The sequence below is a fragment of the Lupinus angustifolius genome, chromosome LG10, assembly GCF_001865875.1.
Source record: "Lupinus angustifolius cultivar Tanjil chromosome LG10, LupAngTanjil_v1.0, whole genome shotgun sequence".
Lineage (NCBI taxonomy): Eukaryota > Viridiplantae > Streptophyta > Magnoliopsida > Fabales > Fabaceae > Lupinus > Lupinus angustifolius.
In genome coordinates, this window is record NC_032018.1 from 10861672 (window position 1) to 10884734 (window position 23063).

At 33.9% G+C, this 23063-nt stretch overlaps 3 protein-coding genes across 7 annotated transcripts; 1 reads left to right on the forward strand and 2 right to left on the reverse strand.

The window, feature by feature from the left end:
- On the forward strand, positions 1051 to 4284 carry LOC109358322 (magnesium-protoporphyrin IX monomethyl ester [oxidative] cyclase, chloroplastic-like). The gene is made up of 5 exons (XM_019602484.1): positions 1051 to 1574; positions 2556 to 2620; positions 2721 to 3048; positions 3473 to 3571; positions 3793 to 4284. The coding sequence occupies exons 1-5, from the start codon at positions 1119 to 1121 to the stop codon at positions 4054 to 4056; spliced, it is 1212 nt and encodes a 403-aa protein (XP_019458029.1). The 5' UTR covers positions 1051 to 1118; the 3' UTR covers positions 4057 to 4284.
- LOC109358323 (probable aquaporin SIP2-1) lies at positions 4756 to 15956 on the reverse strand. 3 transcript variants are annotated; one of them, XM_019602486.1, is made up of 4 exons: positions 7832 to 7930; positions 7478 to 7790; positions 5193 to 5453; positions 4756 to 5078 (listed from the first exon to the last, which is right to left on the reverse strand). In XM_019602486.1, the coding sequence occupies exons 2-4, from the start codon at positions 7760 to 7762 to the stop codon at positions 4914 to 4916; spliced, it is 711 nt and encodes a 236-aa protein (XP_019458031.1). In that variant the 5' UTR covers positions 7763 to 7790; positions 7832 to 7930; the 3' UTR covers positions 4756 to 4913. The 3 variants fall into 3 exon arrangements, with proteins under 3 accessions (XP_019458031.1, XP_019458032.1, XP_019458030.1); XM_019602487.1 differs by lacking the exons at positions 7478 to 7790; positions 7832 to 7930 and adding an exon at positions 15317 to 15956; XM_019602485.1 differs by having other exon boundaries at positions 7478 to 7909.
- On the reverse strand, positions 16916 to 22637 carry LOC109358647. 3 transcript variants are annotated; one of them, XM_019603004.1, is made up of 3 exons: positions 20733 to 20754; positions 20456 to 20629; positions 16916 to 19460 (listed from the first exon to the last, which is right to left on the reverse strand). In XM_019603004.1, the coding sequence occupies exons 1-3, from the start codon at positions 20737 to 20739 to the stop codon at positions 17371 to 17373; spliced, it is 2271 nt and encodes a 756-aa protein (XP_019458549.1). In that variant the 5' UTR covers positions 20740 to 20754; the 3' UTR covers positions 16916 to 17370. The 3 variants fall into 3 exon arrangements, with proteins under 3 accessions (XP_019458549.1, XP_019458550.1, XP_019458548.1); XM_019603005.1 differs by lacking the exons at positions 20456 to 20629; positions 20733 to 20754 and adding an exon at positions 22494 to 22637; XM_019603003.1 differs by having other exon boundaries at positions 20456 to 21796.

The window sequence follows — 23063 nt, forward strand, 5'->3', positions numbered from 1 at the left end:
CACTTAAGTCATTTCACAGGGAATAATGGCAAGTGAAACTACTTTATCTTCTTCCTTTCAAACAAAATAAAAAACTGTCTAACTAACCTTTGTTTAATAAGCTCACATTTTATCCAATGATTCCTCTTAATTAGATTTTTTTGCCAACAATTGTGTCTAATTTTTTTAGTGAAAACAAACATTCTAGAATAAATTATTTTTAGATTGAAGAAATTGAAACAAGAAAAGAAAAAGGCTAAATTTTATGCTCTAGCTCTGCCTCTAAATATTGTTTTTATTGTTGTTGTCTTTCTGTCCTAATTATGCTACAAAGTTGTGCCGTAAATATTGTTTTTATTTTAAGTTATCAGTTATTTTTTAGAATTTTCAATATGCGTGCAAAGATAAAAGATGAAAAAATATAAGAAATAAATATAACTTGATTTGTTGTAAGAGAAGTCATTAAATTTACATTGTTTAAAGTTTAAACAACAGTATTAAATATAGTGTGCTATAAGATTATTCTTCAAAAATATCAGATACAGTATTATTGACACAGGCCTGGAAACATACCACAACTTTTCCAGAGAAATCTATCCTTCTCCTCTGATTGTGTTTTCTTATCCTAATTATCTTTGCTCTTGGTCTAGTAGTTTAAAGCTCTATTAGATCCTTAAATATGTCAAAAGATTGAAGATTCATATGCAGAGAATGATATTTTTTGGGATAATCAATCATACATCACAAATAAGATTAGTTTATTAAGGATAAGGGGAATGAATACACTTAATTATTTGAAGAAACAAAAGATTATAAAATCACAAGGTTATACAAAATTAAGTTTAGAAATTATATAATCTAACAAAAAACTAGTAGAATAAATAAACAAAGAGAGCTAAAACAAGCATCTACGGAAATAGAAGGAAACCACAAACTCTGAACTACATGGAATCATCACAACCAATCATCTTACACAAATAACCTTACCACACCCTGCCACATGTCAAGTTTCAATTAATGTTCATAGATTTCATTGGATGAGAGATTCTATCAATATAATTCCCCAACCATTTCATTGTTCTCCTAACTTCTTGGTTTCTCACACAACTTCCTCAAAGTTCAAACCTTTGCTAAAAAAAATGGCTGCAGAATTGTCCTTTGTGAAACCCATTTCCAAGTTCAGCTATGTCACTCCAAAATTCACCACTCCTACAATGTTTTCATACTCAAAGTTTAGTACCATAAAAATGTCTGCCACAACAACAACCTCAACCTCCACAAAACCAAGCAAGAAGGGTGCAATCAAAGAGTCCCTTTTGACACCAAGGTTTTACACCACTGATTTTGATGAGATGGAGACACTTTTCAACACTGAGATTAACAAGAACCTCAACAATGATGAGTTTGAGGCTTTGCTTCAGGAGTTTAAGACTGATTACAACCAGACACACTTTGTGAGGAACAAGGAGTTTAAGGAAGCTGCTGATAAACTTGATGGCCCTCTCAGACAGATCTTTGTGGAGTTCCTTGAGAGGTCTTGCACTGCTGAATTCTCTGGTTTTCTTCTCTACAAAGAGCTTGGAAGGAGGCTCAAGGTGCGTGTTTTTGTTTCTTTAGAGTCTGTTTGCGAGTTGAGTTTTGGAAGAGGAGAAAGAGAAATGGAAGGCTTCATAGCTATCTCCGCAGTATATTTGATGGCTTTCGAGTCTTCCCTTCATTCTCATCTAAAATTCAACTCGCAAACAGACTATTAGAGTTTAATTCAACATTGACCTTGACATGATTGTTAATTGTGGACGATTAATTCAAATGGAAAAATAAAAAAAATGTTTTTTAGAGAAGTGTTAAAAGAAAAGGCTTTAGGGGCTTGGAAAACATAAGAGACTATTTAGTTTAGGGAAACTTTTCTAGTTTATAATTCTTGTTTTCATCAATAATTACTGAGATTTTATCTTGGTTTAGCTTTCAAATGTTTTACAAGAGGGAAAGTAATATTCTTTTTATTGGTTGTCATGCAAATATTTGAAAACATGTGAAAATTAGGTGAAATTGTTGTTCTTTTGTAATAAAAAAGTTTTCTTTAACTAAATACATCCTAAGTCACCATTTGAACAATGTTTTCTTCTTAGTTTCTTAATACAGTTCTCTGTACTAAGATTCTGGTCTTATATGATTTGTGGGCTGTTTAATCATTAATGTAATTCTATGATGAAGCCTAAGATGGCTTAACTATGAGCTGCCATACTTGTATATGAGAATTTAATTATAGTGTATATCTATGCAATGTCAATGTCAAGATTTATACACGGTTATTACATCATCCACTATTCATTTGGATTACTTTTTCTAAAGAGTTAATGAGGTTTAGATATGAATGGTGAATGATGTAGTGACAGTGCATAGAACTCATACACTGTCATGATGTAGTGACAATGCATAGAACTTGTCGGTGCATACATTTTTTCCTCATTTAATTAATGTCTTTTGACAAGCTATATTGGATAAGATTGTTCTATATGTACTTTTGGTCGTTCAATTCTTGGCCTGATGAATTGCATGGGATGTTGATATTACAGAAAACCAATCCTATAGTGGCTGAGATTTTCTCTCTGATGTCAAGAGATGAAGCCAGACATGCAGGGTAGTAGACACACCTTATGCCTTTTAATTCTTAATTCTTCCATTTTCTATTCAGTATCTTGTTTTGTGGTTCATAACCTCATCCATTTGATTCTATTCAGGTTTCTGAACAAGGGTTTATCTGATTTCAATTTGGCGTTGGACTTGGGTTTCTTGACAAAGGCTAGAAAATACACATTTTTCAAGCCAAAGTTTATCTTCTATGCTACATACTTGTCGGAGAAAATCGGATACTGGAGATACATAACAATATACAGACATCTCCAGACCAATCCTGAGTACCAATGTTATCCTATTTTTAAGTACTTCGAGAACTGGTGCCAGGATGAGAACAGGCATGGAGACTTCTTCTCTGCCTTGATGAAAGCACAGCCGCAATTTCTTAATGACTGGAAGGCGAAGTTGTGGGCTCGATTCTTCTGTTTATCGGTAATTTTTGCTCCCCGGTTCAATTTGCTTGTCTTCCTTTTAGATTCTTTAAGTTTAAACTGCAATAACTAGTACCAATTGGTACTAAGTTAACAAGATATAAAGTGTATAATATAGATTACTAGAGAAAAGTATGACTGTGCATTATACTACAGATCTCAGCCAATAATGAACGGGAATGATAAGTATAACAGTATATCCATGATGCAAAAATCTCATCCATCTTTGTGTTCTGCTTAGAGTTATGAATCAATTGATAGTTTGATACCAACAAAAAAGACTACATTTATTCTGTCTTTCCTTATAGGTTATGGTCATTATCCTACATAACCTTACTTGAAACATAACAATAACAATGAAGCTTTAATCCCACAAGTTGGGGGCAGTAACCTTACTTGAAACAATTCTCAAATTTGTCTTGCAGGTTTATGTTACAATGTATCTCAATGATTGCCAACGTACGGATTTCTATGAAGGCATTGGACTCAACACAAAAGAATTTGACATGCATGTCATCATTGAGGTTAGTTTGTGTTATGCATATTTGCTGTAATCACTATTGACATGAGTAGTCTATGTTTTTAGTAATTCTTGTTATTGGTGAATTTAACAATTGACTTATGAAATGGAAGAAATCTTGAGCCATTATTTACCATTAAAAACACATGACAAATAAGAGCTAATAAACAAAGAACTCATGAATTACAAACAGTTAATCTACCTTATTTCTGGATTGTTTTGCAGACAAACCGCACAACTGCTCGGATTTTCCCTGCTGTTCTGGATGTCGAGAACCCAGAGTTCAAGCGGAGGTTAGACCGGATGGTGGGGATTAACGAGAAGATTCTTGCTGTTGGTGAGAGTGATGACATTCCGGTGATTAAGAACTTAAAGAGGATACCACTTATTGCTAGCCTGGTTTCTGAGCTGGTGGCTACATATCTAATGCCTCCAATTGAGTCAGGATCTGTAGATTTGGCTGAATTTGAACAACAACTTGTGTACTGAAGTTGGTTATAAGTTCCCTATTCCCCTTTGTAATGTGCATCTGAAGTGGTACTAGTACTGCAGCCCATGTAAAACATTGTTGTACAAGACAGTGAGGAAACTTTACCATGATGAGGCCCTTTTAGTTTTTATGATAATTTATCTCTACCTTTCTTTTTGTATGATATATCCTTGATCTGGTTTATTTTTTAAATTAAAGTTCATTAGAGGCCTTTACCTCGGTTATCAAGAAATGACTCCACCTCACATTATTAAATTGGAAGGTGTAAACATCAAAGATTGATATTGTCACCTTGAAATCCATTCTTTAGCTCTAGATTTTGATTTGTCCAATTCTGTTATGATTTCAAGAACCATGCTTTTTCTTAGAAATGGGATGAAGAATTTATCATAGTTACTTTTGAAAATGAAGAATGTGGATATAAACAATAACTATAAAGTAGCAAAAAACAACAATATTGAAAGGACACCAGAATAAAAACTATTTCTTTGTTGTTAGAGATGATATAAGATAAGATGGCATAAGCTAGAAGCAGCATGAAAATGATTTGTTACCAATAACCAACAACATTGGAAGGAATTATTTTAGAGTTCCCTTGCTATCATGAAAATGATTTATAAAAAAATATATATACAATGCATGATTCATGCATGAGGATGTGCAAGGGCTTGAATTAATTCAATCAAATTGGTAGGGAATGATGTAGAAGAACCAATACTTGAAAGAACAATACACAACGAATATAAACACTTGTACAAGTTTATGCCTTGCCTTGGTATACATTCATCACACTACCAAGACAAATAAAAATTTAAAGCTACATAGAATCAGACATTAAGAACAAAATGGAGTTCTGTCAATCCGATTTACTTTTCGAGTCTGTTTTATCTTCTTTTGCAGGCTTCACTAACCATTTGAATGTCCACACTGCCAATATGGTTGCCTCTATAGGGGCAAGCCAGTATACAAGGATGTGCTCCTTTGTTATGTGATCCCCTCTTGCATAAGCCCATCCCATTACCTGAACAAGTCAAACAAAGCTATCTATAATAAGAAAACAACCAAGAAGGCTTATCATAACCGAAGTTTTCTGACGAAAGTAATGATGGATAAGCTTGGACGCAGAAGTACTTACAGATGCGGGGTTCATACAGCCACCAGTCAGGTCAGAGCCAAGTATGTGAAGTGTTAACTTGGAGAGGCTGGAGATCCAAGTCTTCATGAAGAAACTTCCACTAATTTTTGCGGTAAGCCCAAGCGAAATAATTACAATTGCAAATGTTAGTAATCCTTCTGTCAATGCACCCTGATGAATGTCAATATTCAAACGCGGTCCCCTTCCTACTTCAGGAATGGTATCAATAATAAGTTTCACTCCAACAATAGATCCAAGCACCTGGAGAGATTGGATAAAACCATACATATTAAAATGATAATCAGTAACTCGGGTTGAGACGTATACAAAATGGTTCAGCACTTCAGTACAACACTGTACAAATTTAGCAATGTCATTTCAAATAGCACCCGTGATTCCTCACACATTAGACATCACATATATAAACTGGTGTTCTGCAGCATCTTGTATCTAAGCATTATTGCCTCCTCTGACTTTATATCTCACCGATTCATATTAGTCCGACGTCAAGTATGACAAGAGCTCGAAATAAAATAGTCAGACAGACCAAAGATAGAAGTATCATGGGAATCAACTGCATGATATATATTTCTCGATGGAAACTGCTAACGTCCAGATTTTGATGCAGTCACTGAATCACATGTACAACAGATTTTCCATAATAATTGTAGGCTCTATCACTCGTATTTGATCACCAGCAGAAATATTGGCACAGTTTTATGGATTTAAATCTTAAAGTATATAACAGAAAAAGGGTTTGTCATGATTGCTTCTATCATATAATCACGAGTACCCTTGATTTTCTTGGATGCTTGAAATTCAACTAACCTTTCCAGATACGAGTTTCTAGCCTTGCGGTCTAGGCCACAAGTAATCCACAAACTATATGTATATTCCCATAGCACTCAAGAGTAAAATATGCTCAAGTGTAAGTAAATTTTTACCGTTAGATCCCTCGTATAATAGTAAACTAAAAGATAAAGAGTACAGAACCTAGCTCTTTCCATAGGAAAGTTTTTATTCAACTACATGCTATTGTAGCCAGCCCTGAAGGCCATCATCAGTTATCAATTTATAGGTACAGATTTCTGGGGTGATAAGACGCTAATTCAAACAATCATACATCACAAAGGAAGAGATTTCTGGGGTGATAAGATGCAGACGCTAATTCAAACCCCAAAAGCTACTCAGAAAAAACCACAAGATCAATCAATTTATAACCGCATCAGACATAGAACACACAAAATCATTCAATTAGAGAATCCATCAATATCTAAATGAACAAAATTTCTGAACTTTTATCAGGCTTATAGAAACAAAGGTATACAATTAAACAGCAATAACATGAAATTCAAGTTACTAAATGTTAGACTTAAAAGTATCCCTAATAAAAGTTAGCAATGTGGTGCATGTGTTAAAGTCAATGACTAAATTTCTGACACAGACCAACATCATGAACATGACTCAAACAATATGCACAACCCTCTAAGCTATCAAAACTTTGGCGGGGGAGGAAAATATGCACAACCCTCTAATAGGGTGGAAATTACATTAGAAATTTGACTTAGTTACACTCAATATCCTTCTTATTTCAAAAGAAGGAAGTCTGTATAATTTCAATCATCACCTCTTCAAGATAATGATACCAAATAACCTCAAGAGAGTTTGGTATAATTTCTAAAAAAGGAAAGTGCAGATCTTAATTACACTATATCGACATCGCAATGAGGTATAACAACATAACATAAGCCCGATTTCCCCTACAGTCAAACAAATATCACGAAGCCTGCTTGGTATCATTGAAACACAATTCTCTCATTTTGGTAGAGATCCACGATTTGGTTCTTGCGACCAATTCGCGGTTCTTTTGTGAATTGGTTCCCCATAAGGAACGAAGCAGGTTTTCATCTACAATTTAAGTACAAGAGAGAATAAAGAAAGAACAAAGAAAAGAATAGTAATTGGTTATGAACACTCACCCACATGAATGATTTACAACAAGCGAGAATTTCTTTTATCATAAGTAGAAACCCCACCGAATATACCCCTAACATAAGTATTTGATCGGGTAAGATACCATATACTACTTACCCCTACCAAAGAGAATAGTGTATCATGTCACTATGTTTGTTATCATTGCATCGACTAAAATCAAAAGACCCAAACAGGCAAACATTACATAAACTAAAAACACATTTAATACAATTCAAATATAATCAAACAAACAGCAACAAATTAATTTGCGAAACAACAAAAGCAACCACCAAGAAGAATAAAAATCAAACCTGGGTCGGAATTCTAGCACCAACACAATAAATGAAGTTAGCAAAATCCCCAGAGATAGCACTAGAGAAAACAGTGAGAGGATTGTAGGCCCCACCACGTGTAAAATTGACAAGGAAAGCAAACAAGAACATGTTAATGACAGAGAATACAGCTTTGACAATCTCACCAACGTGGCCATGTCCCAAATTCAAGTATTTGAAGACAAATATTCTAACTATAACACTTGACCATACCCACATGAAAGATAATACAAAATCCGACACAAGTAACCTTCTTCTTCCCATGTTATGTATGGGATTGATATGAATTATGATGGGTGTGTTCAAAAAAGGAGAATTTTTTCGAACACTATTGTCTTGTATCTCTGTGGGTAATAAATGCTACGCACGTCAGAAATTGTGGGAGGGTTAACAAGGGCATGTTAACGCTTTTTATGGCAGAGAATATTGGTCTCACCATGGTGAGGATGTGGCTGGGAATCAAACCCTAATTGATTGATTTGACTAATTTTTCAACGACTTTAAATAGTAAGCGAATGCAAATATCATATGAAACATGTACATCAAAATAAACGTCATCAAAATAATATATGTATTCAGAGGGTAACTAATTGAGTTTAAAATTTATGTAGTCTAAATGTAAAGTTTTTTATACTAAAAGTATATAATTTAATATAGATTTTTATTACTTTTGTTTTAGAGGTGAATAATTTACTGACAATATAAATATTACACTATTAATGTATGCATATTAAATCCTAACTAATTTGCACAAGAGTGTCTTAAAAATTAGCAAAAACAATTTACAAAACATGATTAAATGATGATATCATATCACTATAGATAGGTTGCTCCAATTAATATATTATCACTTTATGTAAAAGTGATGTTATTATTTTGTATATAATAAAACAAACACATATAAACAAAAGACATCAATGAAAATAACTTGACTTGGATCAGGTAAGGTAGCTAAACATTAACCATAGCTAATTCTTGAATTTGAATCTATATCTAATGAAACCTAAACATATAGGAGTCAAATTAAAAGTAGAGAATGGGAATAATAGGGTGGTACTCACCCTTGTATGATTTTGTATTTTTGTTATCTTAATAATCTACTTAGGCAAGCAAATATAGTGTTAGGTGGAGCAGTAAAAGAGCCATTACAAATTACAAATATATATGCTAGGAAGAAGCAATATTAGAGTAGTTTATCACTTATTTGTTTCTATTAGTTGTAATTAGCTTTAGTTAGTTGTGATTATAAATAGTAATTGAGTGAGGAAAGAATGAAGGTTTTGGGAAGTTAGGTGGAAATAGGTCATTGAAATTTGGTTAGAATCTTATATTTGAAAGTGTATCTCCATTTTCATGCAAAATAATGCAATTCTTAGATCATAATCACATTGATCCTGATCTTAATTTATTCAATTTGTGCTATTTGCTTATTATGATATTTCTAGTTCTAACGCCAGTATAAGAGGAACGATTTGGTGTCCTGAGAAATTGTCTCTGCTACATTGCTTATGGTAACTATGAAAACATGGCTCGAAGCTTGAATGGTTGGAGTCAAGAAAGAGAGGAATTGCAAACACATTTGGAATACAACGAAGCAAGAACAATAAAGACAAATGGGATATTGGTCATAATTGGAACAAAGTTAGGGGTTCGAACGCAAGGAGACACTAGTGGTGAGTGCAATGAAAATCATGATTCTAAGAGTGGTCGAAGGCGAAATCATTGGCCGAAATTACGAATCCCAATTTTTGTAGGAGAATATACATTTAGGTGGACACGTAAATTGGGCCAATATTTTGCTTTGAAGAGGGTTTCAGATGAAGAGAAGATGCAAGCAACGTTGTTGACCTCGGAAGGAAAAGTCATGAGTTGGTACTAGTTAAGTGTGAGCATGAACCAGATTGGGACGAATAAAGTTTGTCCATTACTCGGTCCTAAATATTGATCGAGTCATTTTTTGAACCTGAATCTATACCCGAAGCTAATCCAACCCTAAACATTGATCAGGTCAGCTTATGAACCTGACTCCGACCCCTGGAACCGATTAAATACAATGAATACATCTTTTAGATAAAGTCTTCTCAATATTAGTTAGATTACGAATATGTAATTTGACATATGAAATGATATGTGTATATAGATTGTTAATCATGTAATATATGACGAAAAAATTAGAGAATCAATGATACTTTCGAACAAAGATATATTATTATTCTATATATATTAGATAGAGATACATACAAACATGATGAGTGAGTAAACATAGGACAAGTCCAGGTCAGGTCATATTTTTCCCCTACCCGACCCTAAATATTGACAGAGTCTAAATTTTAAATTTGGACATGATCCTAGACCCAATGAGACCCGACTCTATTTCGGTCTGATCATGATTGTCTTAAGCCATATAAAAGGGTAGGGTCGGGTTCTCCTCACCCCTAGTACTAGTGGTGAGAGTATTGCAATCCAGAACTATCTTGGGAGGGATTCAAGCTTGTCATGATTAAAAGATTTCAACCAACTATGATTCAAAATCCATTCAAGTTGTTGTTATCTCTTAAGCAAACTAGAGAAGTGGTAGGATTTAGTTGAAGAATTTGATAAGTATGTAGGAGCATTGAGGAAGATTGATCAAGATTCTACCAATGAGGTTTTCTTTAATGGGTTGAAGGAAGAAATACAAGTTGAGATAAGACACTTTGAACTTCATATTCTTGCTAAGATTATCTAAAAGAGAAAAAAAAAATATGCACTGATAGGGTAAGAATTTTATATATTATCATTATATCATTCACCATTCATGTTTAATCATTATTGACTCTTCAAAAAAATTATACAAATGAATGGTGTAGTGACTACGTATAAATCTTTATATGCACAGTACATAGATATTATTATGCTCTATCTAAATATGGTTAATGGTTGAGCAAAAATAGTTTTGAATAAAAGAGGAAATATATATTTTTACTAGATATATTGAGTTTCAAAAGAGAAATTTTTTACAATAAGGTTGTCCAATTAGATGCAAAAAAAATCATCTAAAAAGAAACTTGAAAAACTATTATAGGAAGTGTGATGAGTAGTAGTTCAGAGTCAATTAATTCATCTAATAACTCCACAAATAGGAAGAGTTGAAACATTTAATAGCTACTTAAATGAAAGAGAAAAGAAAGAATGAATTATGTTTTCGTTGTGACAAACCCTATAATAAGGAGCATCGTTGCAAAAACAAACAATGATTATATTTGAAGATGATAGTGAAGGAGAGGGTATGAAAGAACAATTTTAGAGCATTAATTCCTTGCGAGTATCTTTATGTTCTATGGGTGGTTTGACATCTTACAAATCTTAAAAAGATCATATGTAAGTTATAAGGAAGAGTTGTGATCATATTGATTGACGCTTCACATAATTTCATCTCCACATTTCTATTTGTTTGAGTTGAAAGGCGTGGATGTGGTTCTAGAGTTAGATCGGTTGGCCAATTTTAGAGAATTAAAAGTTGATTTTGAAAAATTAAAATTATTTTAAAATAAAAGGGCAATCAAGTACAAGATTGCCAATAGGAAGATGAGGATTTGCTACATCGTTGCATTGAATAAAATACTTCACAACATATTGGAGACACAATACATGAGGAACTCATGGAGGTATGGATTTAATTATAATGCAAAATATGTATTAAATGTTTTATCAATTAAAATATATTATTACATTATCAAAAAACTGGACTTAACCACCTTTAAAGCAATACATAATGCGTTTCATAAGTGATTTTTTAGCACATTTTAAGAATATGATGCTTAGGAATATAAAAGTAATATTACTTAAAGATGAGAATCCAAACTTTCTATTTTATTCAAAGTGAGATGCCTAGTAATATTTTAAAATATCATTTGCATAGACATTTTTCTCTCTCCAAAACTTCTACCAAACTTGGGAAAGTTATATTCTCAAATGAACCAAACCCTAAAAGAGTAAGATATGATGGTTGAAAATTTTAAAAAAAACTTTACATTAAAATTTCATCAAAATCAAACTTGCAATGCTCCTTTACTGACGAAATTGGGCATGAAATCAAAATTTGAAATTAGAATTTAAAACAATTTTTTTTGGTTATCTTTAAAACAATTTTTAATTATCATGCTTGAGAGTTCATTTAGACTTAAATACCAATCATGAGAACTTATTCCTTAGAATTATAATATAATTAAATATGTTAATTAAGAAATAACATAAGCATTCGCAATTGTTATCCTTCATCATAAGAATTGTAATTTTACAACTTGATATGAGAACCAAAGACAACCACAATCACAAAGGATGCTTTGTAAGAAATTGGTGGGCCAATATGGTAATAGCAAGATCCAAGATGATTAAGGAAATCTTAAATCATCTTGAAGAACATTAAGAAAAGAAGCCAAGTTTTATTTCTATTTATTTTAGTTGTTCAGATTTAATTTGTTTTGTTTGATATTTTAGTTCTATGACAAAAACAAGGTATTTAAGTTTTAAGCATTTTAATTTTATAAGGTTATGATGCACTATGTCTATGTGTTAGTATATGTCCCCCAATGTTGTACAATAGCTTTCACTCTTAAACTCATGAATCTAACTATTCTAATAAATTTTAAGAATAATTAGATTCGAGTTTTCTTGATGGGACATTCCTCTCCTAGTCTGGATTAAACCATTTATCAATCTCTAAAAAAATTCTTAATATTATCAAGATTCTTCCTCGTGATGTTCACTACTTGTGGTTTATTAATCAATCATTAATTGTGGCGTCACTTTTCTTCCTTAAATCAATTCATTTCCCTCTTCTGCTTTATGTTTTATCATTATTATTACTCATTATCTTAAGTTATTCATTAACACAAATAATTAATATTCTTCTAACAAGGAAGATTTCCAATCCTAGAAATATTTTCAAGGATTCCTTAAACCAAATGAAATCTTATTACAACTAAATGTATTTTTATGTAAATTGAGGAAAAATATAAATAAAACAACACACAAAAACTATGTCACTCACTTTGAATATTGTTACTAGTCTTTCCTCACCATTATCATTATCGTTATCCCATCGTCATTGACACTATTGTCATCTCCATTCTATCATCATTGTCACCGGGTAGATATCTGCTGTCCCAAAATAACGTGTCATTCCATGTGTAACTGCTTGTGATTAGTCAGAAAAATAATAAACTATTAAAATTTTAATTTAAATATATTTTTTCAACCAATCATAAACAATGGCACATGAAGTGGCACACTTTGTGGTACAGCAGATGTGATCCCATTGTCACCACCTTAACATGGTTGTCACTATTCTCCCACCCACACCCCATCACCTCTATAAAGCATGGTTATTTAAATCTTAGGATTCACCATTCAATTAGATTAGACAAACGAACCATTCATTTTAATTATGTGATAAATCACAAATAATTGTGAAGCATCCTAGAGTTCTTGTTGCATTTAATAAACTCATGGAAATCTCAATCATCTAATTAATCGACTTCAAGAGTTCTTGTGTCTAATGGAAACCCATCTCCTAGATCATTCATCAACCTACTTTACTGCATTTACAGTAAAAGCAGATGTATTATTCTGCTCACTATTCTATCACAATGACTCCATGCATTAAAGAATTGTAAAAGATGGTCAAAATAGAAGAACTCTTTTTCAAGCTTTATGTACATTTACTTAGCTCATATAAAATGAAGAGTTCTAAAAGAAAGAAGCATATCAATAACACTTTGTAAAAAATATTATTTTAAATTCTCTATTATTCAATCATTTGAAAGCATGTTTATTGTGCCTTCAAAGTTAGGAGTACATAACCTCTATATCTCAAACCTAGTTTAGTTATTGTCTAAAGAGCCTTTATTATAAATTTGTTACTATATTTGTGTGAGAATCGTTATTGAGAGTTAAAACATAAAAATGTAATTGCGCAAAGAATATGAAAAGAATATATACTTGATCCTGAAATAGACCAGGTGGGCAATGATTACTTGTTGTGTCTCTTTCAGTATAGTACATAAATTCTTGGTTTTGTCTCCCAAGATTGAGTGAATCAATATAACATCTTTGTATCATCTTCTCTTACTTTTACTCTTGCTTTCAATTTACATAGTTAATTGTGTTTTGTGTAATCTGAGTTCTAGTGAATCTTAAAAGCTTGAGTGATTAAATGTACTATTTAAACTTAAAAGGAAGTTTTATCACACAACTATGAGATTTATAATGTTATATAAGCTTGAATGTTTGACGATAAAATACAAGGGAATAAACTTCATATAGCAGATATAAGAATGTTGTGTTAGATGAGTTGACACACTAGACAAGATATGATTAGAAATGAATGCACTAAGAAGAAAGTTGGAGTAGCTCATATTAAAGAAAAGATGGTAGAATCACGTTTTTGGTGTTTGGACATATGTGAAGGAGACTGAAAGAAGCCCTGTAAAGATAGTAGATCAAATGAAAGCTAGTCTAATTCTTAGAGAAAGAGGGAGACCAAAAAACCATATGGGAAATGATGAAGACATATTGCTCAATGTTTTGTTAATGAAGATGATTTATTATAGAGCATTATAACATTGTTCGATCCATGTAGCTCATTCCAACTAATAGGGTGAGCATGATGAGTCAGGTTGGGACAAGTTAAAACTTGTCCCTTACCGACCCTAAATGTTGGTCGTGTCATTTTTTTGAACTCAGACCCGATTCTAGACTCGAAGCTAACCGACCCTAAATATCGATCCAGTCAGCCTTTAAACCCGAACCTGATCCTAGACCCGGTTAAATATAATGCATATTCATTTTAGATAAAGTCTTCTCAATATTATTTATTACTATGAATATGTAATTTGACATATAACATGATATATGTATATATATTATTAATCATGTATATATGATAAAAATAAGAGAATTAATGATACTTTTGACCAAAAAAATATTATACAAATATGATGAGTGAATGGAATAACATTATATTTCCCTTGTTTATTCAGTTGTCTCCCTGATTAATTATATTCATAGGTATAAGGTTGAACCTCAAAGAATATGCCATTGTTGAAAGCTCATAGATTGGAGAATCAACTTTCTCATACTCTTGGGTTTGTTGCGAGTTTATTTTTGGAGAGAAATAAAAGGTTTGAGAATTATTTGGGTTTATTGCGAGTTTATTTTTGGAGAGAAATAGAAGGTTTGAGAATCATTTTATCATAGCCTTCAAGCTTATTTTTTCTATTCATTGTCCTCCAAAAACCAACTGATAAATAGATCTTTAGGGATGAAAAATATCTTGTACCTAAGTGCAGCCTTTACCAGGACCAGAGTTTTTATTTAATTTTGAATCTCCTAATAAGCTCTATAACCTATTGTTTAGTATTTTTTTCCTAGACTGGTTACCCAGTATTGTTTCTATTATTTGATTTTCTATCTAACCTATAGCCTTTTACTTACACACAATCAAACAGAAAAACTTCACTCTCTCCCTGAACGGAAAGCTTATATTGTAGGTGTAGTGTCTTGTCTTTATTGCATGAGTAAATATATAACTTTTTTAAAGTGGGGTAAATATATATAACTAAGCCTTTATAATAATTCTCTACTCGGTTATGCAATGGCCTTTATCAGTGAGTCTTTAAATTTAATCACCAAACTTTTGTTACAATAAAATAACTCAACACACATGTTGTAAATTTAATGACAAACTCATAAGCATATAAAATTCAGAAACTAAATTTACATACACATTAATTCTGCTTAAATCACATAGAAAAACATCACAGATAAAAACCTAACCTGGGAAGGAATTCTAGCACCCATGCAATATAGGAAATGGTCAAAATTCTGAGAAACTGCACCAGCCAAAATGTTGATAGGATTAGAGGCACCACCATGGGTAATTTTGCCCAAGAATGCAAAGATGAACATGGTTATGATGTTGAGTCCAAGCTTCAAAATTTCACCAATGGGTTCATTACATAACCCCATATTTTTGCATACAAGTTCCTTAACCAACACCCCAGACCATACCCACATGAAAGATATAACAAAATCTGATACAAGCAACTTAGCCCAACCCATTTTTAGCAACAAAAACCAAATCTATATGTTCAAATATAGAGGTAAAAAGTTTCTAGAGCCTATAGATATATAAAAAATTAAACCAATGTAAAAAAGTGTATTGAACCAAGATTTCTCTATGACCTTAGTTGTATCCTTATTAGGATAGGTGATTATGTCTAATAAAAATGTAAAATTTTATTTACACAATCTTGTTTTTTTTTACTAGTTATGCATAAACTGCTAGTAAGATTGCATCTGGGTTTTACAATTTTTTGACAAATTTGTTAGATGCAATCACTGTAACAAGTTTATGCTTATTTTGTGAAAAAAGTGATTATGCAGATAGCATTATAGTTTATTATGTTTAGGAAATGAAGGTGGAATTGTGCTTTTAGAATTCATGAGGGAAAGCAACGCATGAAGCGGGTCTCATGCTACATGTTCCACTCTCCGGGTCTCTAGCAAACAATGGTTTGTTGATACCTTCGCAAAATTAGTAATTTGTGGATGGTTTTGGTGCCAAAAAATGTTGTAATGTTCTCTATTACATTATTATTATTAAGTGAAGCCCTTTCAATTAAAGGAGCATAATCTTAAGGAAGTGAATGAAAAATGAGAAACAATATCAATAAGGGTGGACATCTTTTGTCCCAAAAGGTATATCATTTCATATGTTAGTGCTTGTAATTGATCATAAAAATATTTAATCATTAAACTTTTAACTTAAATACATTTTTTTTAATCAATTACAAGTAGTGACACATAGAATGACTCACTTTTGTGAGACCACAGATGTGCTCCCAACCACTAAATCCGTGTTATAAAAAGTGCCCAACAACATATTTGTCATAATGACATGCACATTATATTTTATATTTTGCATTAGACTTACATTCCTTATCACACAAAAATTCTTTAAAATTGCACTCACACTTGACAAATTTAAAGGAGCACCTCTCCCATAACAACCTAATTCATTTAGGAAAATTAGTTGGCATACCAAAGGTTGCAATATGGTAGACACTATCTTATGGAAAAAAAATCTCCCCAATCTTAATTAAGTCAAGGGCTTCAAAGTTCATCTATGATAAATGGAAATCAATTAAAGACAGGTCAATTTCAAAATTGAAAGGGCCAATTCTATCAACACCTAAAAATCCATTGTTCACACCCAGACAGATGGTCCATCCATCTAAGTATGAGCGATGATTTTTGGGTGTGCATAAAATTGCCCAAATGAAAGATGCCCCATTGAACACAAGAAAATCAACCAATTTACCAATCATGATTATATACCCTATGAGTATGAAGTGTGTACCATTCAGAACCATGTTGAACCAAGCAACTACATAAACACCAGGGCAATCTAGAAGACCTACTATATCTTTACAAAGGAAGTATGTTAAATATGCTATCCATACAACTTACTTTGATAAGAAACTCAACATAAGAAAAACGGAAAAAAAAATGTTATAGAGACGTTTGGATCCTCAAAATGAAGGAATACCTATTCTTCATATACCCAAAGATGCAACCAATCAAGTCTCAAGATTTACAGAAGATAGAGCAGCCTAACTGATACCATCAAGAACAATCATAATATGCTCCCTTCATGGAACACACTAACCATTCTCCCAACCGAATTTTCAAGGAATATAAATTAATGAGCATTGAAGATTAAAACCGTTGACTTCCATGTTTTATTTACCACCCAAAAGTCGAGGAGCTGCAACGAGAAACGCATTATCTAGATTTTTCATTTCTTGAATTGGAACCAATTGAAAAGCCTAGCCTGCTGCTACAATTTCCTTTCCATGATCTTCTTCGTGAATATTTCGCCTCAACCTTCTCAGCCATATTTCGTAATCCATTGGATATGGTGTCCCGCATAGACTGTCAACATAATCAGCAAAAGCTTTCAGCGTGGTGGAGATATCACCAAGCTTCTGCTGAATCAATCTCCTTGACCAAGATGCCTCTCTCCACTGTAGAGCTCCCTCTACTGAATCTAGATTTGGAAACACTCCACCACATGAATAATAAAGCATATACACTAGGCTTTCTGCATCTGAAGCAGAACATAGCTTTCCTTCCTGAAGTGCATAGGTAGATGAGAAATGAAGATTCATAGCAGGGCGATCCCTATCTTCAAGAATAGCATGTCCCCAACCAATTAGAACAAAATAAGGGCGCCTCACACCAGACCTTACACATATCACATTCTCTGGCCTGATGTCTCCATGCCGAATTCCAGCAGAGGCGACAGTTGAAAGTGCTGATAAGCAATCATGGCAACATCTGATAGCCTCATCTGAACCAAATTGACCAGAACGTACCATTTCAGCTACTGTTTCACCAACTGGACTGGTCACAAGAATAGGAGTCCCACACCAAGGGTGCTCACAATTTCCACCTTTGCTGGGCCTTCGACACTCACCAGGGTGTACGATCCTACCAGAGGCACTCAGTTGGGGCAGATATTTGCTTGAAAGACCTTTTTGCTTCATTATTGTTAATACTTTGGTCTGCCTCTGAACCTGATACCATAAACTCATATCTTCCCATGCTGGTTCTAGCTGAGAGGGATGAGAACCCACATATAGAAACAAGTTTTTTCCCGAGTCTTCAACATAAGATGCAATGTAGTATGTCAATTCACCATTATTGATTACCTCTCTTATCTGATAACCCTTTTGCCAATCCGAATCCTCCAGCCATAGCATGGATCCTACTTCTAATCTCATTAATTCTTTCAACTCAACTTCGACAGAATCCTCCTGAACTTCAACAATTTCAGGGGAGACACTCCGTTGCTGGTACCTAAATAGACCATTTCCATTCTCTCTGGTATCTTCTAACTGCCTCTCAACTCTTCTTGTTTGGAGGCGTGAACTATGATCAACGGCTATATCCTCAACAGAATGCTTGGGCATCCCAGCATATTGCATAATACAGTGGAAAGTTGCAAATAGTACCTGAAGAGCACCAATGTCTCCCCAGTTTGCATTTCCAAGTTTGTTCCATATCCTATCAATTGGAGAAACAGAAATTCTAGCATGACTTTTTACCCATTCAGCAGCACATTCATAAACATTATTCACATCAAAATTGAGCTTATTTACATCTCCTTCAACCTTTACAACTCCCCCATATTGAGAATCAACTATAAGAACAAAGACTGTACTTGAATCCGGAAAGAAACTCAGCTTACTTAAACTCCTCGCCAACAGCATCCTGACCGCGCAAAATAAAGCTTCTCCTAGAACTGACGGAGAAGGCTGCTGGTCACTGCCAACAGCAAGACCTCTAATATCAGGCCTTAGAAGTGCCAATTCAAGGACATTATCCCATTTTCCATGAGGATGTCTGGGATTATTGAGCAATATACCAGTACCACAAAGACCTCCAAGCCTTCCATTAGCAATGGCATTTTCAGCCTGATAAAACTTCAGGTTAGAATTATACATAGAGGCGACGGAAAAAGGCATTGGCTCATCTTGACTCCAAAATGCCTCCCACAACCCCTTTACACTTGCGTGCAGGAAATCTTCAACAGCAAGGTAAGCTGTAGCTTCTACAGCATCAGATGTTGAAGCATAAACAACATTGGGCATGCGTATCAGCTGCTGAAATGAAATTCCTTCCAGTGCATAATCAAATTTTTGAAGTTCAATCAACTCAAATGGCACATCAAATGCTTGCTGTTTTGGTGCACAATTTTCCGCAAGAGATTCAAACCAATCTAGAAGTTCTCCACTCAAGCGCTCACTTTCAACAAATTTATAGAAGAACTCCTTCTGATTCCGAGACCTACCACCAGATGAAACACTAGACCTCTTTGTCCCAGACCCTATTGATTCCTGGTCTGGGGATCTACCTGTAAACAAGTATCCGAGTTCATTAATATCTTATATCACTATAATTATTCTCTCTTTTTTTATCTACGAGGATAGTAAAATCAGGCATTCATTAATGTAAGTGCATGTTTGGTAGAGCTTATTTTTGTGTCTTTTTGGAAAATAAGCTTCTTTTATAATTTAAGCTTGTTTGGATAACTAAGATTAAAAAAAGAGTTTATTTGAGGGAAAAAACATTTTTAACATCTAGACTTATGGATGGTTGATTTTTTCCCCATATTATAATCTCAAAGATTATAACCACGGATAAGTATAATCAATTTAATTTTTCCAGCTATACCACATGATCCAGAAATTCAGAGATAAAAAAGTAGTGGATAAAGTGACAGTAGAAATAAAACATAGCAAAATGCCATAACCTTTATCTTCCAGAGAAAAGTGCCACCAAATAAGTCCTCGGAATTTTAAAAATGCCGACACATTCATTCTTCTAGGGACTTAATTGGTGGCATATTAAATCTTCCAGGGACTTAATTTACAATTCATGGTGACATTCTAAACTTCAAAGGACTTATTTGGTGACGTTTTTCTTTGAAGGACCAAGTTGGTGATACTTGCATCCTAGGAGAACCAATAATGACATTTTACTCGAAAAAATAAAGTCAAATTCACTTATAGCAAGATGCGGAAGCCCCATAACCACTATTTTTTTCATCAAAGTGAGGTCAAATCAAATGATAAAAGATCTCCCTCTTCTGCTATGAAACTCATGAAGTGAGGTCAAATGATAAGAAGCCCCATAATTTACTTATGCCTATTCCTATCAAACTCATTCCCTCCTTGACCATCATTGGGATTTCTCTTAGAAATCTCTCTCTTCTCTCTCTGAAAATGCTTCTTTATGGTAGATTGGGTGTGATACTTCATGGATGTGTATCCGTGAAGTATCAGATATTAGCATCGGATAAGTATAAAATATGAACTGTGCATGTGTATTTAATACGAATGCTACCACCATTACCCGTGAAAATATGTTCTGGTCCGAAGTCTTCCGCAGGCTCATACACCAGATCAGGATCAGGAGTCAAATGATTGGTGGCCCCTGAATCAGGGTACCAAACTGAGGCCTTAGATTCCTTGCCACCGGTGCTTGCTGTCATTGCATATTGTTGAGGTGGAGGTGCATGACCTGGCCCAGGCCCAATGGCATGAGAATAATCTGATTTAAAAGACAACTGAACTAGGAGTGAAAGCAGGTATGGTGTAATGACCATAAGAAGAGCCAAGCTTACGTGGCATATAAAAGTGGTGGTGATAGGGTGGATATGCTGGTGCACCAAAGGGTGAGTTCTATTGGAATCGCCCAAAAGCAGCTTTGCATCCATATGGAGCATAATAGCAAGATGCCATCTCATGGCCTGAATGACTACATAACTCACAGTACAAGTGTGGGCAAGGAAAATAACTGCTTCTGCCAGCACGACTGCCGCATCCACGACGGTGTCCCTCATGATTACCATTGTAGCCCATAACCGACATAGCTACCATAGGACTGTAGAAATTCAGGACGAGAAGGAAGTTGTGAAGACGATGGTAACAACTGAGATGGATTTGAACATGAAAACGGAGGAGTGTACAACAGAAATTGATTACTCTCGATTCTTCACAAAACATATTTCGCATGTGAGGAGAAACGACTCCAGAGACTGAATTGTAGGAGGCTCTGGTTGGCTTTCAACCGATGTGATTACAGGTTGAAATTCCTCATTGAGACCATCGAGAACGTAATCAATACGCTCAACAGGAGATATTGGACTTCCAAATGAAATAAAAAAAATCAACAAGCGACTTAACCCGCATGAAATATTCATAGATTGAACTAGAACCTTGAGTGATGGATCAAAGTTGTGACTGAATTTGGCGTCTTTTGGCTTTAGTTTGAGAGTTGCAAAAGGCATGAATCTCTTGCCATAACTGCCATAAGTGAAAGCAACCAACCACCCGAAGTTGAAGATTCTATAACAAGGAATTGAGAATCCAAGAGAAAATTGTTTGATCATATTCCTCTCACTGCAAGTAGGATGGATTCACATGATTAATGAGGTGATCATCCTCTTTAAGAAATCTAGGAGGAATTCCAGTGCCACGAACAAACCATGAAGCACGATTTGAAGTAAGGATCGTAGTCATGAAGTGTTGTCAGACTAAGAAATTCTTCTCTTTTACCTTCATTGAAGGAAGTGGGAGATTGAGTGGTGTCGAAAATGATACACAGGGCAACCTAATATTCTAGTTTGATCAGTGCTACTCTGGGTTTTTAATTGGAGTCCGCAACCGCACTTGTGGCCGCAATATTGCTAATGCAATCTCCACATCTGCATCTTGACCGCAATTTTAGTAAACACAACATTACCACAACTTAAAACCCTGGTTCAACACCAACAAGGTATTTTTAGTGGTGTAAGGCCTCATTGGATCCCCAGATAGGTCAAATGTTCAATTCATGGGATTGACACTTGTTGGGAGTGACACTTGTTGGGAGTGGCAGCTACACACCCCGAAATGGATTAGTTCCATACCATAGGGTGAGGGGATACCCTTGGTTATACAAAAAACCGTGGTTCTACTTAACTAACATAACAGAATGTATCCAAGTCCATTTAGAACATTAGAACCACAATCCCAATTTTGCCCCCAAATTTATCCAAAATTCACAGATAGAAATCACAAAACCTCTAAACTCCTAAACATCCATTTTCATTGCACAAAAAAAGAGTTGAATTCATCACCAATTTCTCAAACCAAAAACAACAACACTACTACAATCACATCAAACAGAACAAACAAAGGTTTCTAATCATAGAACTAAACTCAAAGAACGCAAGCACACGTACAATTAAAAAAAAACGATAGCGTAGAGCAGAAAATAATGTGTAGCGAGGTGAATGAATCTAAGCATGGAACAAGTAAAATTGAGTCAAAGTAAAGTCAAAGGAGAGAGAATTTAGGGTTCGGAAGAAGAAGAAGAAGAAGAAGAATAGTGATTTTGATACCTTGCATTTTGGTGTTATAAGTTGTTGGTAGAACGAAGCTTTCAGATCTTCTTTTTGCTTCTCTCTATATATAAAAAAATATTTATTTATTTTTGCACTTTTTTGTTTTATCTGGAAAGAGAACCAGATCGAACCATGCTTCTTCTGTATGAAGTCATGGATAGTTATAAATAATAAAAATAAAAATAAAAATGGGGTTTTCCTCCATTTTATTTGATAGTTATAAAATTATTCTCCAAGAATAGAATAGGGTCTCGGTTAATAATCACAAAATGGATTGTTCAATTCATTTAGCTCAATGCAAAATATTCGAAAATAAAAAATGGAATGAATATGCTAATTTACTATTTGGACAAATTGTTATTTTTGCTTATTTTAAAATGGATTATCGGACCTGGTTATTGGTAAACAATAAAAAATCATAGAACTAAAAAAAGACAGTTGAAAGAGAAAACATAAAAACTTTGATATGTTATATAAACTTAAAATGATAATAGTATATTATAATTTATTTGAATTTTAGCATATTTTTGAACATGAGACTCATAAGCTACAATGTTAAATGAGTAT

Bases quoted from the DNA above. Each gene is read 5' to 3' on its own strand.
- LOC109358322 (XM_019602484.1), top strand. From the start codon at position 1,119: ATGGCTGCAGAATTGTCCTTTGTGAAACCCATTTCCAAGTTCAGCTAT. The intron at 1,575-2,555 runs GTGCGTGTTTTT...TTGATATTACAG, and splicing joins AGCTTGGAAGGAGGCTCAAG to AAAACCAATCCTATAGTGGC. The intron at 2,621-2,720 runs GTAGTAGACACA...GATTCTATTCAG, and splicing joins GATGAAGCCAGACATGCAGG to GTTTCTGAACAAGGGTTTAT.
- LOC109358323 (XM_019602487.1), bottom strand. From the start codon at position 15,601: ATGGGTTGGGCTAAGTTGCTTGTATCAGATTTTGTTATATCTTTCATG. The intron at 5,454-15,316 runs GTTAGGTTTTTA...CAATCTCTCCAG, and splicing joins GTGCTAGAATTCCTTCCCAG to GTGCTTGGATCTATTGTTGG. The intron at 5,079-5,192 runs GTAAGTACTTCT...TGACTTGTTCAG, and splicing joins GCTGTATGAACCCCGCATCT to GTAATGGGATGGGCTTATGC.
- LOC109358647 (XM_019603003.1), bottom strand. From the start codon at position 20,960: ATGGTAATCATGAGGGACACCGTCGTGGATGCGGCAGTCGTGCTGGCA. The intron at 19,461-20,455 runs GTGGTAGCATTC...ACTTGTTTACAG, and splicing joins ACATATTTTCACGGGTAATG to GTAGATCCCCAGACCAGGAA.